We start from the raw sequence: 19196 nt of genomic DNA, 5'->3' as shown, positions 1-19196 counted from the left end.
TGTGGTAACTAGCTGTAAGAGGAGGAGGACCTTTTCCGTGCCTCATTAGTAGATGTTCATCTACAAATGACTGAAGGAGTGTTTTTAAAGAAAAGTTAAGATCTGACACTGCAGTTTGCCACCTCCTTGTGTGTGCATCTGTCTAATTGCTGTAAAGTTATGCTGTCAGCTGACCTGCGGTGACATCAGTTAACTTCATCTTTTAAGGGCTAAAATTTGCTTAAATGTCAGGTTTGTAATTTGTGGAAGATGTGGTGACTCTCTGACAGAGTCACTGATTGCTGCAACTATTTTCTAATACTTCGAGTATTTTCTAATACTTTGAGTATTTTCTAATACTTCAGAGAAAGGTTTTTACCCCAGTCGAATTATCAGCCTACCTGGTGTATCCCCTCACTACTAATTTCGCACAACCAAGAAGTGGAAGAGAATTGCTCACTTTATGCTGGTGAAATGATCATTTGAAATTAATTCCGAAGTTTCCTTTTCTTTGTAGCTCTTGCCTCTTTGTTCTGTCACACATGGAATGAAGAACAGTTTAACTTAGTCTTACCTCACAGTAGCCTTTTAAAGGATTGACTTTGTTTTATTATCTTCAGATTCAAATACACAAACTGTTGCAAACCCCTAATCTCTTTCTCATAGAAGATAGTTTAGTTACTTAACATCTATCCCAGGCTTATACAGGAGACTCCCTGACCTCCTTAACCGAAGAGTGGAAGTTTTCAGTTGTTTTGATTGCTGTAAGTCATTCAAGGACCCTCCGAAATCCGATTCTCCTGCTCTCAGTGTAAAGTGTTGCCCACAGACTAGAGACGTGAGGTCCTCTTCTATGGTCTGAATCAGTAGTGAATATCTTGGTACTATCGGAGCCCACCAGTGTGTTGTCTTTAGTCACTGTGAATTAATCTTTACTGCTCAGAGTTCAGTTCTCTGCTGCGAGAGGCACATTGAAACAGTCTCACCCAGACGCTACAGATGCTCTAGTACATGAAAAGTCATACTGAAGTCAGGCTAGATGGCTGCTGTTGCTTCTCTCCTGAACTACAGGCTCTAAATCCCTATCAAAGGGAACTAATTGATTGAAAACTACCTCTTTTTGGCAAATCTGCTTGGACTGGCAGCCCTTTTGGATTCTGGATGCTAATTCTCAATGCGTTTTTTGTAGTCTGTGGCTTAATTTTACTCTTGTCCCTCCTGCTTAAGTAGGCATTATTTTCCACCCTACGTCACGGTTTGAGGCTGGGCTGGCCACTAACAAATGACAGACGCTCTCTACTAACCCCCCTCCTCTCCCAAAAGGGAAAAGGAAAGAGAACAAGGGAGAGAGACTTTACGCTTTGGAAAAGAAAACTAAAACAGCTTTAATGGAACAATAACAATAAAAGAAAATATAATAATAAGAATAAGGAAATCATGAAATATATACAATTTGTACAAATAGATACAAAACCAATACCGAACCCAATTCCCCCCACCCTGATGACGATACATCACCACCATGCTGCAGGGCTGGCACTGGGGCAGTCCCAGGCTGGACTCGGCAGCAGACAGGGATGGGATGCAGGAGCTGGACTCAGGCACTGGATTCAGGGATGCACGGGTCAGGATCAACAACAGAAGAACAGAGTCCTCCTCAGATGTCGGCCATCGAAAAAGAGAGAAAGAGGGGAAGAGAGCAAGACCCTCGTGATCTCTCATGTTTATACTGAATATGATGTCTGTGGGATGGAATACTCTGTTGATCAGGTTTGGGTCACCTGTCCAGTTCGCTCCTCCCTGCAGGTGCGACCTTTTACGTGCTTGTGACCCTTTTCACTCCCAGCACCCCAACATGGAGTACAAGATTCAGCAGTGACCTTGGTCGCTACAAGAACAAGTATAAGCAAGGGCCTCTCTGCATACCATTCCTTGGTACGAACTATAAACATCAGGCCTTATCACTGCTAGGAGCAGTCACTGTCTGGAAAAACAGGCTGCTGTTTCAGAAAATGCCGTTAGTTAGAGGAGACTTAACTGAAAAGTTAAAGCACTAAACCAGAATTAGTTCTGATTTAGCCCAAACCAGGAAACCCTAGTTTATTTAAACTAAGCCACTTCATAACAGGAAGTCTTAATGGGTTTCCCGTAATGGAAGAGATGTGCGTTTATGCTTAAGGTCAGTAAGCCAAAGATAATGTTTTTTCGAAGTTTGCCGTTATAATGCATGTATCATATTTCATAGGTATCTTGATTTAAAATGATGGGTTTGTTTCTTAGTTGTTTGGAGGTTTTTTGGTGCGATAGTTATGTTTTTTTTATTACTGATGCCACAAAACTGGTTTGAAATATTTTTGTGTAATATGATGTGTTTTGTCAGTAATCCCAAGCACCTTCTGAGCATTCTCTGGTTAGGCTTTTATTGGTAATGAATGATTAGAGAGTGATATTAGCACAGTATTCCCACACGTGTACAATGTAGGCGTCGTTGTAAATAATACAGTTTTTATCAGCCAAACCTGTGGAAAGGTATGGGGGGGGGAAGCCCATTGCCAGTCCCTTTACCCTGCCTGACACAAACGCATTCCAGTACATCTTGAATATGTAGTTTATTTACTAAGCTTGTTTGTCAGAAGATTGATACCTTGTCAGAGGGCAGCTATGTTTGTTTTGGGTTACTTAGGAACAGCTAAGAAATTAGATGTGGGTTGTATTGATGAATTATTGAAATAGAAGAGTCATTTCATGCTCTGCAGGTAGAAGGGTCACATCCATCTGTGGAGAGTACACATATGCATATGTGCATGTTGTAAAGAAGGCCAAAATACGTGGGATTGTCACTTTTTTATGGCTTTAATGCAGTTTGTGTCTGCACTCACACTGGGAAGGATGAAAGCTTCTCTGTTAACAAAAGTGAAATTATTTGGTACAGCTGTGGTGGATAAGTGAGTGGGTAGGTTTGCCATTGAGGGTCACAGCAGAAAAAAAAAAATTAAAAATTAATATAGTATATTATCTTTTATAAGAATTGTTTCTATGTTTTAAGGTCCTCTCTTTGCATACAGTGTCTTAAAGGAAGCACCTTAAAAACTTCAGACTTAGAGTCCATTTACTTTACAGCAAGATTTTCCCTCCTGATAAGCCATGCAAGGAAAATTGACTTTTCTTTGTATAATAAGTTATCTTAGCGTGTAGTTTAGTAGAATTCAAAATTCTTTAGCAAAAATACGCTTTTCAGAGGAATGGTTTCATATTTTTGTCAAGGGAGTATTATTATGGAGAATAATGTTCTAGGGAGCAGGGACTTGAGAAAAAATTAAGTCATTTCAGTGGCCTTTCAAAAAAAAAAGCTTAAAGAAAACTAGTAGATATGAAAGAACTAAGGCATGTGATTTTCGGTTGTTTTCTGTATTAATTTTCTTTCTGCTTGAGCAGATTTAAAAAATGGGAAAATGGTGGGGAGTTGACTTTGATACCCCGTAGCATCAGCAGTGAAAAACAGGCTTCTGAGTAACAGTGACAAGTTTGTTCTGCCTGGCAGTTTCCTAAGGTGTAGGGCAGTGGCCGGCTAGCAAGATGGTGTTTTATGAATGAAGGCATTATTTAAAGACTTGATGTTGTCCCAACTTGGTAATACTCCATCGTTGTATGTATTCACTGAGGGATGCAGTACGTGTTCATGTGAGTTGCCAGAATGACCACCTCAGAAATTATCTTTGTGTGACTGATTTTAAAACTTGTTCTGTGCAGAAGTTTCAAATCACAAGTAGGATATTCCATATTTATGCACGCTGGATTGCACTTTGCAGAATGCAGTTTATTGTTTCTCCTAGAACTCTTCACAAGTGCAAGTTCCTGGGAGTTGCCAGATAGATGCAGAACTCACCTTTCAGCCTGTGTTCGGGGTTACCTGGTGTTGAGCAGTCTGAAATGACTTTAAGGACCTCCCGGGTGTCACGGCACGGGGATGAATCCCTCCTAGCGTAAAGGAAGACTAGTAAGATGTGCTGCGGAACTACGTTAAAAAGCAAGATTCGGGGGGAGAGCGAAGGGAGAGCAGATTTTAATGGAGGAGGAGGTGAAAAAGAAGAAAAACCCAGAACGTGGAAGCAGCAGGACCTCTTCGTCAGCGAGGGGGCGGGCGGCGGGGCGGGGGCGGGGCCCTGGGAGGACCCTGGACAGCTCCGCGGGGCGGGGCGGGCGGGCCTCGGCCCGGGGGGTTTCCCGCGGTTCAGGGCGGGGTTTCGGGTCGGCGCCGCACGTGCGAGGGACGTCGCGTTCTTACGCGGCCGGCGGGGTTGGCGCGAAGGGTGGCGCCGTCCGCTCCCGAAGGGCTGGAGGCCGAGGGGGAAACGGCGTGGGGTGAGGTGCGCAGAGGGAAGGTGGTTTGTCCTCTTGCTCCTTCGGGCCCAACCCCTGGTAACAGGTAATGACCCGTAGCTTAGTGGGCTACAGGAGCTGTTACCCTGCAGGTTAAGTGTCTGCTTGTGGCTGCAGGACACAGAAAAGCTCTGTGAGGTCACGGCTGAGTAAATTACACCTTACAATGATCAAGTGTGTTGTTATCCCCAGATGGCAAGGTACCACTTCTTCCATGTTACATGGCTGCTTCTTGTTTAAGTACATCACTGGTCCTTCCGGTGTCTCTGTGACAGCCTCATCAGCATTTGAGACAAAAATGAGAGATGCGCTGCAAGATGTAGGAGGAATGAAAAAATGCAACCACATGGGTAAATTAGCTAAGTGAATTGCTTTCTTTTGCTATGCTATTATTGTAATACTCTTTAATATATGGAATACCTAGTTGGGATAAATCCTGTCCATTGTGAGCTCTCCAGAAAAAGACAAATCTTGCTGACAAATTTCAGGTTGTAGAAAAGCAAGTAATAATAGCGTTGGGAACTGCTCAGCTGATCCTTCAAGTGAAGCAAATAACCTGAAAAGAGTTTAGGAATAACAGTTTTGGAATGGTTTCCTGTTTTGAAAACAAGATCGGTCGTCTTTTGTAGCATGGTTAGGTGTGTGTCTTTGCATTTACTGACCATAGGAGAAATGTTTTCATAATATTCAGTCCTGCTTAAGCTAAATTCTCCTTGTTGTTTTTTTTTTTTTTTATTAAAACTGCTTGCAAGGTGTTTGATTCTTTGTTGGATATAGACTATAACAGCATTTTATTAGGTGGCTTAATGTCCTGATCATGTCAGGTCATTAGTATTTTAGTGTCACTAAATGCAGCAACTATTCTTGAAATGCCATGCCAGTAGAAGTTAAGGGGAAAAAAAAAAGGTGACTATTTAGACAAATAACCTGTAAGTAAGTTGCACTTTTCATTAACAGTTGTCTGACGCCCTTCTTTGTCACATTGGCTCAGAATGTACTACATTTTCTTATTACTCAGCTGATTGCTGGATATAATTGTACTCCAGATAATAAGATTGTTCTAAGTATAATTACGCATGCCATTCACATTATGAAATGTTTAGGAAAAATTGTAAGTTATGTTGACATCTGTAAACTATTAAAATGATAAATTATCGAGAAACTCTGAAGCTGTGTTTAATTAGCACTAGCTTCTGGACTCTTAGCTAGGCTGTTGTTTAACTGTAAACAGCATAATAAATGTGTTCTTGACTAGTGTTTTATAATTAAATTTGTAAAGAGCTGATTTGTGCAAATACACACTGTGTTTTTTATGTTCTGCAGTGATATTAATTTCATGGTTAATGAAGTTTGCATTCTTAAACTGGTACTTAACAAGGTCTAGTCTGTGTGGATTTTGTCGATGAAATGAAAAATCAGGTCTGCTTTCTCATGCCTGCTGGTAGGAAATGCTTTGCATTCTCAAAGATGTCTTGATCACAGCGAAATGTATTGCCTACGAAACTTAGTATGTTAAATCTCACTGGCAGACTGAATGTAAGCTTGGAGCCTGCATGAGACTGCCTTTTCAGGTGGCGTGGGATAGTGGTGAAGTTTTGGGGTTTAGTCAGGAATAGTTAAACTTGTTTGCACTGTTGCTGAAGATACTGAAGACCTGTTTTTCTACCACTGACCCTGAACCGCACTTTTGATACATATTTGTTGTAATAACCTTGTACATATGTTGTCATATGTAATCAATGTTGAGGATGAAAATGTGCTAAAATGAATTCACAGTTCAAGTTCCTCATAGCTGGCATTCATGATTGAGATTTGTAGTACCAGGTGTAAGTTAGTTCACACGAATGCCGAGCTGGAGTAGGGAAAAGTCATCCCAAGGAAGGTATTAAACTTGTTTTTTCTGTTGTTCGTGATGGGTTTTTTTTCTCTAGATGTTGCTAGGGTTTTTTAATTTTTGTAGTTTGAAATGTTTTGACTTTGGTTGTCTTAACTTCTGTCACATTTTTGGCTACCCCAGATTCTAAGACCAACCATTCCTCCTCTTGTAGTGATTAAGATGTGCTGGCTCACCTGACAGCATACCTTTCTTGTTCTGAGGTAGATGGTGTGACTAGCAGTGTATGCTAGTTTACACACATAGGTTTTAATGCTTTCTTTGCAACGTAGTTGTAATGTTAGAAGATTAAATAGCCTAAGGAGCTTTATAATTAAATGAGGGGGGAAAAACCCCACCCTTCTCCACCTGATCTTAAAAACTTGAGCTTTCTTATGGCAGTATGGTTTTAGTGCTGGCATTAGGTTTTGGTGTTGTGAAGCTTATGAAACTTACACAAATGTTAGGAAGTTTTGAAGCTTTATCATTAAAAAGAATGCTCATGCACATGGAAAGTATTACATGTTTTCATCAGAAATTTGATTTATGCAGTGAATACCTAGTTGTTTAGATATGTTATGTCAAAGAAGTCTGCATAATTATCTGCTGACTCTCCTCTTGTCATACTTGATTGTATGTAAAGAGAATATATGAAAGTAGGTTGTGTATCTTTTGTTCTTTTTAAAACAGTTGGCGTTATGTGAAATGTGTTGTGCTTGCAATTTAATGCTTCTATAGTTTCAGCAGCCTAGGAAGAATGAATCTGGTAAGCAAAGCTACTTAGAATTTAAATGGACTCTAAATACATAGTGTGTGTCTACCTTTGGCCTCTTTGATTTAATATATTTGCTATTTATCATTTTCTACAAACAAGAAGACAGTTTTCCTTTTACATTTGTTTTGTGTATATCTGAACTTGTATTTTGGGTTTGCTTTCTGCTTTTGAAACTGCTACAGTTACTGGCTTAATATTTTAATGAATGAGTGAGTTTGTAGCTGTGCTTTGTCCATTCTGTCAGTTCGCTAGGGCTGGTTTAAAACAACCGTCGTGAATGACTTAAAGTTCATTGATATCTGTTGTCATACTAATAACATTAGGAAAGCTTCATGTATTATTGAGTGATCTTGTGAATGCTGTGCATGAAAATGGTGTTGTGAATCATAAATTGCTGCTTAGTGCACATTAGTGTGGATTGATTCTGTTTGGTTTTTACTAAATAATTCATTTTTCCCAAATGATTCTTATTTTTAATGGTAAAAAAAAAAGAATCCACTTGAACAGAGCAGACTATTTTTCAGCTCTCAGTAAGTGTATGGTAGAAATGGGCTGTCTGTTTCTATAGCAACCTACTTTGTTGTTTAGTAACACCTGGTTCAGAGCATAAAAGTGGTTGCAAGAGGGCTGTGTATTAAACTTCTAAAGCCAACCTTACAGGCACTTTTAGTACTGGAGGCTTAGGTTTGCTTTGTTTTAACTATCTTGTACCTGTTGAAGAAACAGATTAGTGTATGCTTCTATCTCTGAAAGTGCTGAGAAATGGATTTATTATGGCCTTTCAAATAGGGCACACCTTGACCGAACAGCGCTGCACATGCTAAATGCAAAGATAACAAATGCCTCTCTCTGAGAGTAAATCTTTAATATTTGGATAAATACTTCCTAAGCTGCTTGTGCTGTTTACCTTAGAGTTCTTAAAGCAGTTAGTTGCAACCCTCTAATTTAGTAGTGTTGTAGTGTTGGCATGTCTTTCGGGAAGGAAAGGGCTGACAACTTTTGTTTACATAGTGCATGTTACGTGCATTTTCTGCCTCCTAAAGTGCTACACTCTCAGGGGATATGGCAAATAGGTTGGCAATTGAGAGTGAGAACTTGTGTCTAATTCTTTGTCTGCTGAGTTAGTTTAGCTATTTCAAAAGTAAGTTTTACCTTTTAAAAACAAAACAAAACAAAAAAAACCCCAAACCAAACCTCAGTTACAATTGCTATTGATGTGATACGCTTGGGGTGCATGTTCTATGAAGACACATTTGTTTCCTTTATTGACAGCAAAGTTAATGCTTCTGTTAGAACCACGCTATCATGTGTTACCAGTATGCATGAGATCAGCCTTGGTGAAATTGTCTTAGACTGAGTTGTATGCGACAGGTAATATGACTTATTTTTGTCTCCCCCCAGCCAATCTTTACAAGCTAAGCATTTGGAAAAATTTTTTTGAGCTTAAAATATTTACACATTAGGAATGAGAAGCTCAGCAACCTCATGTAATGCATTTGGCTGCCCTTCCTGAAGAAACAACGTTGTCTGTTTTATTCCAATCTCAGGTGGTAGTATTTTTTTTTTCCTGTTACTGATTTGTCCTCTCTTCCCTTGCACTTTGAAGGGAAGCTTCACTTTGTGATAGCCATTCCATTAGCTATCACAGAACCTGTATAGGGACAAAATTTACAGGTAGGTTTTTAGCTGGGTGTGGAAGCAGGTAGGAAGTAAATGTTTTTACAGAGGTAATTTCCAGTAACTGTAATTCTCCAGTGTTTATCCAGCAAGCACTGCTGCCCGTTTTATAAACTATGTGAAATCCAGTGTTGGCACATCATTTTTCTTCATCTTATGTCATTTGTGTGGAGACAAAAGAGCACTGGTCATGAGATAGCTGGGCTTGGCTGATGCTCGGCACTAGCGTATTAAATTTGCAGTAAAACAAAGTCCCTTGTTCTCTGCTCTAACAACAGTGCCAGACCAACCATTTAACTATTGCAGAGTTTTTGCTGTCTAAAAACTCTAGCCACCATGTTATTCTGACTGCTGCTATTGGAACAGAGAGACTGGGATCCAAGAGCTGCAGTTTTGCAGGTACCACATGGCTGTCCAGACACTGAATCAGTCTTACGATGTCCCTGAATAACTAACTAGCTGGGTCATTAAGCTTTGTTGTGTCTGGTGTTTCTATAAAGTTTCTCCCTGGGTGACTGTTTTTAATGGACAAGTTCTTAATTGCACAGAACCATTGAGGCCAAGGGTACAGTGGAATTAAGAAAAGGTTGGGTACTTGCAAGGCTAATACTGTTTTCTGTCTTAGAGAAGTATTAAAAATCTTATTTGCAGGGGAGCAAAGCTGATGAGCTCATACATTTCATAGTATGTCAGTCTTTAATATCTAGAACAAAATTTTTCTTTGAGTTATTCTATAACTTTCTTCATCATGAAGAAACCATGGTTCCTGGTATCTTTCTCCAATACATCTATCTATATCACTGGATGTAGCTGGAAATAAGTTGCTCTAGTCCAGTATAATTTCTGCTTTAGTATAATTGGTGTCCAAGAGTGTTGACAAGTCTAAGTCATTAAGCAAAAATATAATGAAGAATTTTGGGATTCTTGTGTAGGGGAGTAAGCAGCAGACTTTCAGGGTATCTTGTATTTGAGCATCCCAGTTGTAGTTAGTGGGGCATAGGAAGAGAAGGAAGAATTGCAGTAGGGCCAAAACTGAATTACCAAGAACATAGTGCTTTTTTTTTTTTTTTCCTGGAGAAATGAGCAGCAAGCCAAAAACGTGAGTTCTTTTGATCTTTTTTGCAATCACATTTATTACTTCTCTTTAAACACATACACACACATGCACACACCCCTGTGCTCCTGGTATTTTTAAACTGTGAATATAGGGAGATGCTGACCTCCTAAGTGTCACAAAAGCTTTTCGCAATCAAGTGATAGGTGGTTTACATGCTTGCGTACCTTCTTGTAAGGCATTGTTTTAGCCCATTCTCATTAGGCATGTTGTTTCTTGCAAAGTTAATTTAAAAAGGAAAATTTCTGTTTTGGGGAAATCTGTAATTTCTTATTCCCTCTTTGCTGCTACCAAGAAAATAATGGGGTGGATAAAGTGAAGCTGCAAGACAAGCCTCTTAAAAGGTTTGCTTTAGTGGGAAAGGGAGGTAAGTTCAAATGTATGATAAAGATATTATAACAGGTAACATAAAATTCACTGATAATTGTCATTCTGTGATGATATGAATTTTCAGGAATTATTAGTGTGTATGTGCTTATTCATAGCAGACATGGTTCCCACTGTTGTGGGAAAAGTGTTGATACTAACAAGCAGAACAGTGTTTCTGACGGTCTTCCTGAACAGAATTTTAAATTGAAATCTGACCTGCATATGTAGTTGATGTTATAAGTTTTTTACAGGGTTAGAAATTGCAGGATCAAATTTATGGTGCGTATGTTCTCCTGATAACCAAATGTTCTGAAAATAGTTCAGTTGTCTGAGAGTGGCCGTATGAAATTCTGCATGTGATTCTGAGTTTGGATGCTGATGCTTGGTTTAACTCTTCAGCTGTTCCTCTATACATAGTTAGCAAAACAGCCTTCTACCAGAAACTTTAATACTTGTCGTGAATGTTGGAAATGATGTAAGTTAATATCAAGGTAACCCTGCAGATCACAACAGTTTTGCACTGAGGGCTATGTTGGAGGATCTGTCTGGTTTCAACCTGTTATTCAGGAAGCCCAGCAAAGCCAGCCTGCTAGAGGAGATTCAGCACTGTTGTGATACAACACTGTATGGAACCTCCAACTGCAGCAGATTTCTCACTGTTAAATTCTGTGCATGTGTGCGTGTCTGTGTGGTTATTAGTTAGCCGTACTTTGATCCTTTGGTAATTGGCACGAATCTTGGAGCTCTTAAGCATCATATCACAGAAAGATGATTTTTAGACTTACAGGCCAATGTTTTGTTGGAGACACCTGCTCCCACCTCCTGCTCAGAGCAGGGCCAGCCTATGTCCTTGCTCGGAGCATTGTCCAAATGAATTTTCAAGGTCTATGAGACTGAAATCACTGCACCCTGTCTAGGCAACTTGTTGCAGAGTTTCTCTGCTCTCATTGGAAATTTTTTACTTCTGTCATGCTGGAATTTCCCTGGCTGCAGCTTGTGGCTGTTTTCCTGCCCGTTGCCTGTGCATCTCTGAGAAGGGTCTGATTATATCCTCGCTGAAACTGCCTATGCACGTGAGCAGGTTTGCATGTGCAATGTGCGAATGTGATCTTCACTAACTTTTCCTCCTTCTGTGGTTTGGGTTTTTTTTTCTGATGTTTGTCTAGCTCAGCTGTTGCTTTGCTGAGGTCTGATGACAGAAATGTGTAGGAGGTTTATGAAACAAAACATTTTGTCACATGCTGTCTTTGACCTATTTTTGAAAGAGTTTTAAGAAGCACTGGAAATAAAGGTGAAATTCCTAATTCTCAGAAGAGTGGTGGTGGTGTAGTACAGCTGCAGAGGACATCGAACATGTTGAATATTCTTTAGTTTATTTTCCTTCTTTTGAGTTTTGAATTAATGAGTTAGGGAAGTCTTCTTAGCTCTTGACTGGTATCAGAAAGATTCTTAATTGTGAACTGCCAGAACATGTGTCTAAGAAATGCAATACATGGTGTTCAAAAGGCGTATAGATATGGTGCTTAGGGACATGGTTTAGTAGTGGGCATGGTAGTGTTAGGATAATGGTTGGACTTGATGATCTTTAAGGTCTTTTCCAACCAAACTGATTCTATGATTCCATGTTATGTAGAAACACTTCAGATGTTTGAGTTGGGCCAGTTTTGTGGTGCCACAAGAACAGCCATCTGGAAACTTGGGAGTTCTTAAATGCATGTTGAAGTTACTTCACATCAGCAAAATATTTCTCGTGTGACTTTTTGAGATGGTGAAGGAGGAAGAGGAGGAAAGGCTGAATTCCAAGTATAGATTCAAGTGTTACTTTTCATATTGACACTTCAGAGAGGTTTTACTTTTATTTCTTGTCTCTGTTCTTATATACGGCCTTTGTTCTTCCCTATGAATCTTTGGTTTTCTGGAATACTGACTGCAAAACTCCTGTGTTAAAGTAACTGTTACAAACCCTTCCACAATACTCTGTTATTAATTATTCCTAGAATTTCAATGAAACGGGAAGACAATATAATGAACTTGAATTTTGCATTAGCAATACTCTGCCTTATATGCTTATCTATTATCTGTCCATCTGGCACCTCACATGCTTGTTGGCAGAAGCGTTTTTATTTCCTTTCCTGAAAAATTCTGTCATTGAATGTGCAAACAAGCAGCACTTCTTTCTTCATTTATAATTCAGCATGAAATTCTGAACATTATTAGTTAATTAATATTAAATATAGTGAATTCTTGCTAGTGCGAGCCTAACGCTCCGAATTGAAGCATATGGAGTGATCCCACCTCCTCACAGTGAGAAGCTGGCAGATTGAGATCCATCTGTCAGCTGACACGCACCAGAGCACGTCTCTGAGTTTACACTGGGACAATGCAGACTGCCAAGAGAAGCTGTGAGTGGGGCTGAAAGCCTCTACAATCGTGACATATTTTGGGGGAGGGCAGGTGGAAGAATTGCTTTCCCTTCCCCAATTTGATGAATCTTTATTTAAAAAACGTACTGGCTTTTGGTTGCAAAATCAGTTTATTAATAGCAAATGTGCTGTGGACCCTGAGCTTACCAGTGTGGTTGTTTACAGCCTGTTGGTTTTTTGCTCGATTTACTTACTGGGAAGGCCCCAGCTGTTTATGGCCATACAGCAAACACACTCCCTTGCTGGGGGAGAAGTTAAATTGCTCTCAACTTGAACCACTCTGATGTGATAGTCTGTTGTGCCAGGTAGGCAGCGTAACCTGGTACTGCGTCAGGGTATGTAGGAAAATACCTGGCAATATCTGTGTATGTCAGAAATACCTGATGTTCTCAGACATATTGCTGCAAGAAGCTAGGCTGAGAAAACAACCCTGTTTCATATGGATCTGCTGGGCCTTCAAGTGTACAGGTACATAGTCATCACGTAACAACTCCTAAAGCATTTAAACAGGTTGTCTCATTTCAGTTGCAGGGGGGGAGTAGAAGTTTGTGGTGTGATCAGCCATTTAGTACATTCCCAAAAGACACCTGTAGAGGCTTTCAAAGTTAATTCTGCTGTTTAATATTAACTCAAATGAACTGTTATGTTTTCAAACTTGGCCAGAGAAAGACAGATCTTCTGAAGTCTTTTTCTCAGTATGGATAAAATTTGAAATGGTGTTAGTCAAATTGGTTTTGAATATCCTCTTCCAAAACAATTTTTTGGTGAATACTTTAGAGAAAGAAATTGATCCACAGGCTTATACAACTTCTTCATATTAATAATGGACAAAAGCTTGGAAATAATAGACAAAGCAGTAGTAAAACTATAAGTAATCATTAATAATAATAATGGACAAAAGCTTGGAAATAATAGACAAAGCAGTAGTAAAACTATAAGTAATCATTAATAATAATAATGGACAAAAGCTTGGAATTCCACGGCTGGGCCCCCCCCCCCCCCCCCCCCCCCCAAGTCTTACCAGTTTAATTTCTATTTTGTCTGCAGAAAAGCATCTTGCACAAATTCCATAGTAAGTTGAAACTTCCGTTTCTTGGGTTTATATTGTGATAGTTTGTGGCTTCCTGTCGTTGTGCAAAAGTGATGCTAATTAAAGTAATCCATAGCATGTCTGGGGAGGACTTGTCATAAACATCAAACTGGTTAACTTAGCTGGGTGTTGTTCATTTTTAACAGAAGTTTTATATTTATGGCATGCTGTTCACAGAGGAAACTGCTGGCAAATGTTGCTATTACAACTTTATCCTTGGTGTAAATGTATGGTCTTTTCCTCATGTCATTTTTAAATTTCTAGTGGTTGTATTACATGGGGGGTGAAACACAGTTTATCTCGCTGCTGTCAGCAGCAGTGACTGACAGTAAAATGGCAAGTTGTCAGCTTGGTGCTTCCTGCAAATACTGCTCCTCCACCTTGGAGGTGAATTTTTATTTATTTATTTAGATATTTTAAGGCATTTGGGTAATTATATTATGCTGTATTGTATGAGGACGGTTGGCTTCAGGGAAAATTGCCTTACTTGTGAAAAAGTTGTGATTGGTTCATAAACCAAAATGTCTTTTAAAGGCTTGTAAGCTAGGTAAGCATAACTTCTATACCTGGAGAAGCAGGTTAAAATACTTGTTGATATTTTGCATGACCTATACCTGCTATGGTTTGTGCCTTTTAAGACAGAATCTATGCAAGTTGAAGGGGAGGAAGGGAATCGGGGCTTAAAAAAATTCTTTTCTTTTCTTTATTTTTAAGAGAGAATTTCTGAAATAGAAGCCTAAATAATTATTTTTCAAGGCTTATGCTGAAGGAGCTGGTGAGTGATACTGAACCTTGGACAGAAGAGGGAAGTAAAACCCATATATAAAACCCATCCTTAGTGGAAAGGTTTTCCATTGCCCTGTTTTCTTTGGGCTGTCTTTAGAATATATAAGGAATTAGTATCTTGCAGCCGTAACAGAAGGTAAATCTGTTACAGCATTAGGCCAGATCTGGCAGAGACAAGGCTGCCACAGCTCCCTGCCCCAGGTCCGACCCATGGCAGGGCTGAATATGTATTCCCAGTAGGGAAAAAGGTTTTCTTGCCCAGAAAGAGTTAGACATGGAATTTGTGAAGAAGGTAGGACAAACGGCAGATCAGACAGTACAAGTGTATGGACCAACCATTGTTCAAGTGTGAGCAACTGTTTTTATCCCTTTGTCCCTCTGTTTTCCCACACTCGTTCCTCCATGAGTCCTCCAGATCCTTCCCTTTCCCTGCCTTTGGTTCTTCCCCTAAACTACCCATAGTAATTCTTATGCAGTCCCAAAACACTCTTCCCCTGCATCCCATACCTGTCCCATACCCTGATGCACTGACCACCTCCCTCCCAAAGGTGCTCCGGAGCTGGCTTCCCAGGGTGGCATCATCCCTGGCTGGTGTGACTGAGTCTGTCCTGGGACAGCCGTCCCTTCCTCTGGGTCTGTAATTTGTGTTCCCCCATCTGCCTTTGGGCTTCTGCTCCTCTGGGCTTGTGCAGATGGACCTGGGATGGGCCTAGGAGTAGCTAGGCAGGGTGTGAGAGGAGCTTTCTATCAGATACCCAAACAATTTGTATTATAAACTGTATCAAGATTGAAATAATAAAATTTATCTATTTTTTGACTTCATATAGTTGACATTAATTTTTTTGAGTTTTTAATATGTTAACAAGTATCATCCTTTTTGTGAAAGGATTATCTGACTAAAAGATCTGTCCTGCTTTCCTTTTGCAATTCAGTTTAGCCACAAAAGTCTTATTTGTCATATATAAAATAAATATACTTTGTCAGAGAATGTATTTGTTCTGTTACTAATTCACTTGATTTATTTCTGATATTACAGATTGCCCCTGTATTGCAAAAATACTTTCCAATTTGACTTTTGGTCTCCAATGAGCAAAAGAAATGGCTTTTTCTAATACCTGCTTTCCTATCAGAAATTAAATTTTCTGGATGGGCGGTCATAAAAGCTGAGGCCAGTGAAGTGGTGGTCGGTAATAGATTACGTTTTCATGTGAGGTGTATTGGCAGTCAGACGATGGATCTGTAGGAACTTGGAAGGTGACGGAAGGGAGCCAGTTTCTTTTAAAACGTATCCTTAGAGATTGATAAAGTGAAATACAGTTGAATTTATCAAAGAATGTAATGTTTCTGCAAGATGATATGCTTTCACTTTTCTGTATTTCTGGTGCTTTGGGAGTTGCTGATTGTCTTCAATTACAGTTTTTTTTTCTTCTTCTTCTTAGTAAAACGCTTCAGAGAACCAAAGCATGAAAGACGTCCCTGGAGGATATGGTATGTTTCTGCATGCTTTATTCTTAAATTTTTTGTTTCTTGTGTGTGTTAGAAGTTGAAGGAATGATTGTTTACATATGGGGATTAAAAAAAGTGATGACAAGAAATTGGTGACTGACAGTAAGGAAAAAGAAAAGTTACCAGAATATATAAGTCAACAAAAAGTTGTCTTCTCTGTGTTCCCTTGCTAGTTCTTTCTTACTAAAAACACTTGCAGGAATCTCTACAAACATGTGCATTTAGACATAAAGCTTCAAGTTGTGCTTTCTTCTGAAGATGGAAAGTTACAGTTGCCCTAAAACGCATCTGAACATCTACAAACTTACATAAGCTTACAAGAAGCTCTCAGCCGGGCCTAAAATATCCCATGTTCTGTAGCTATCCTACTACAGATAAGATAGAAACCAGTATGGTCAAAGATACAAATACATAAGCCATAAAAGAATACAAGGTATAAAAAGTATGTTTGTTTTTATTGCTTATTAAAAGTTGCTGGATTGTAGCAATGCTAATATAACCTGTACTAGTTTTGAGACTGGTGTAAATTTGTTGAAGACTTCAGCGGTTTAAATTCATCTCATCTCATAAGATGTTGCTTTTCAAAACTAATCCTGACCTTTATTTTATTAAAAAAATAAATATAAGATCTTTGTGTACTGCAGTCTGTACCTCAGCCTAAAATTCTGAGAAGTGTTGTGATAGCCCTTATTTAAGCAAAGAATCTTGTTCTGGGACTTGGGTATTGTTACTTACAGTATGGTGTACTGACTAGAGGAGTAACTCGCTGGCTTCCTGCCTCATCTCCAACACTCTACTGTCTATGTCGTGCAATGAATGCAAGAGAATAAAGTTTAACACACAGTTATCAGGGAGGGGCGATGAATTCAGGCATAAAATATTGTTTGGATCTGTTGGGGTGTTTGAATCTTTTTAGACATGGAAACAACCGGCAAAATGGGTGTTGGTCTGTGTAAAGAACACACTCTTGCCTACAGAATACTTTTGACGTGATTTCTATATTTAACTTTTAATAATACATCCACTGGAAGTTTTGTTTCTGTGCAAAGGATGATGATAAAAAAATTGGTAAGGGCTGGAGTCAATACTAAGTCAGTACCTAAGTGTTTTTTTTGTATTTTCCCTGTAAGCAGCAAACTATTTTCTCTCTAACTCTGTCATCTGCTTTGGAGATAATGCTTTCAAGATTGTAATTCTTTTGCAGTATGGTGTAAGCTGTTGTACTGCAGATAAAATTCAGTAAGACCACTTCATGCTTTCAGGTGAAAAATATGTTGGCTTTTTAGCAAAATACTATGTAGATAAAGGACATTAGCCAGCTAATAATTGTACACCAACAAGCACATGATGAGGATTTTATTTTTGTCTGTACCATGATATTCCTAAAAATGCATAAACATAAAAGGATTTTATTTTTGTCTGTACCATGATATTCCTAAAAATGCATAAACATAAAAGGATTTTATTTTTGTCTGTACCATGATATTCCTAAAAATGCATAAACATAAAAGGATTTTATTTTTGTCTGTACCATGATATTCCTAAAAATGCATAAACATAAAAGGATTTTATTTTTGTCTGTACCATGATATTCCTAAAAATGCATAAACATAAAAGGATTTTATTTTTGTCTGTACCATGATATTCCTAAAAATGCATAAACATAAAAGGATTTTATTTTTGTCTGTACCATGATATTCCTAAAAATGCATAAACATAAAAGGATTTTATTTTTGTCTGTACCATGATATTCCTAAAAATGCATAAACATAAAAGGATTTTATTTTTGTCTGTACCATGATATTCCTAAAAATGCATAAACATAAAAGGATTTTATTTTTGTCTGTACCATGATATTCCTAAAAATGCATAAACATAAAAGGATTTTATTTTTGTCTGTACCATGATATTCCTAAAAATGCATAAACATAAAAGGATTTTATTTTTGTCTGTACCATGATATTCCTAAAAATGCATAAACATAAAAGGATTTTATTTTTGTCTGTACCATGATATTCCTAAAAATGCATAAACATAAAAGGATTTTATTTTTGTCTGTACCATGATATTCCTAAAAATGCATAAACATAAAAGGACTTTATTTTTGTCTGTACCATGATATTCCTAAAAATGCATAAACATAAAAGGACTGAAACATCTAGTGAGGCTAGGATACTCTTTGTTTACAGGAGGTTATTAAAGACTTGGCTAGATTTAGTGAGGATTAGCTCTTGGATAATGCATATGATACCAAGAGGATATTCCCTAGACTTTAAATTTACAGTGGTAAGGTTTCAAATTAGTATAATTTGGTTTGTTGTTAGCAACATTCAAGAAGAAAAAGGGGCAGAATTTAAAATGAAACATTGCTAAATAGTCTAAATACCATGACACTTTATCATTCTGTTGTCCTCATTTGAAGAAAAAATGAATAATTGAGATGGAATTTTAATTAAAATAAATTTGTAGTGTCTGTGTTGTAAACAGTTTTGTGTGGTTTTACTTCATACAGGTTTTTAGATACTTCCAAGCAAGCCATAGGGATGTTGTTCATCCACTTCGCAAATGTCTATTTATCAGACCTTACAGAAGAAGACCCTTGTTCACTGTGAGTGTTTAATTTCAGAATAATTGGTCTTTATGGAAGTTCTGCAGTTGAGTTTGATAGTTTATGTGGACAATGATGCAGATAGACCTGAGAAACCAATTTTCCTGGTAAAAGTCAGTCACTTTCAAAAACCTGTGGTTTGAGCTTAGTTAATCAAGGATCTTTTTGTTCATGGCTGGCAGGACCTGGGAAAGCTTCTTCTGGGCTGTACATAGATAGACTGAGGGTAAACTCTTAGTACTTCTCCCTCTCCAGCCAATGAATGAGGACTTAGGATGCATTGTAATATGAGGTTGTTTACTGAAGGAGGTGCTAGGGACCAAAGGAAATGAATATAAACTTGTGTGCACTGACCTCCAATTGCACTGTTCACTGCAGCAAGGCTTTCATATAAAGTCAGGTTGCTTTCAGGGATATTTAGCAAAACTCATTCATGCTTGTATTTTCTTTTAAAGCCTACATTAGCTACTGCAGTATTATTTTCATTTTGTTAAAAGCAGGAAATCTTGCTCAGTACCCAGGCAGTTAGTACAAAAATTAATTTTGCAATGTCACGCTTGGAGCAGTGTGACTAAGTAGATAAGCATTTCACTGCAGTGTATTAAACCTGAAGATT

General features: G+C 38.5%; 1 protein-coding gene across 1 annotated transcript in view; it reads left to right on the top strand.

Moving 5' to 3' along the window:
* Positions 1-19196, top strand: part of STIMATE (STIM activating enhancer) — a 33165-nt gene that overhangs the window by 2935 nt on the left and 11034 nt on the right. Inside the window, exons 2-3 of the mRNA XM_086469836.1 lie at positions 15906-15954; positions 18485-18580. Coding sequence (XP_086325962.1) covers positions 15906-15954; positions 18485-18580 — 145 coding nt within the window. The remainder of the gene's footprint in view (positions 1-15905; positions 15955-18484; positions 18581-19196) is intronic.

This window comes from Leptosomus discolor, chromosome 9 (genome assembly GCF_034619465.1).
Source record: "Leptosomus discolor isolate bLepDis1 chromosome 9, bLepDis1.hap2, whole genome shotgun sequence".
Classification (NCBI taxonomy): domain Eukaryota; kingdom Metazoa; phylum Chordata; class Aves; order Leptosomiformes; family Leptosomidae; genus Leptosomus; species Leptosomus discolor.
The sequence above is the reverse complement of the archived record's forward strand: the minus strand, read 5'-3'. Positions and strand labels throughout refer to the sequence as shown.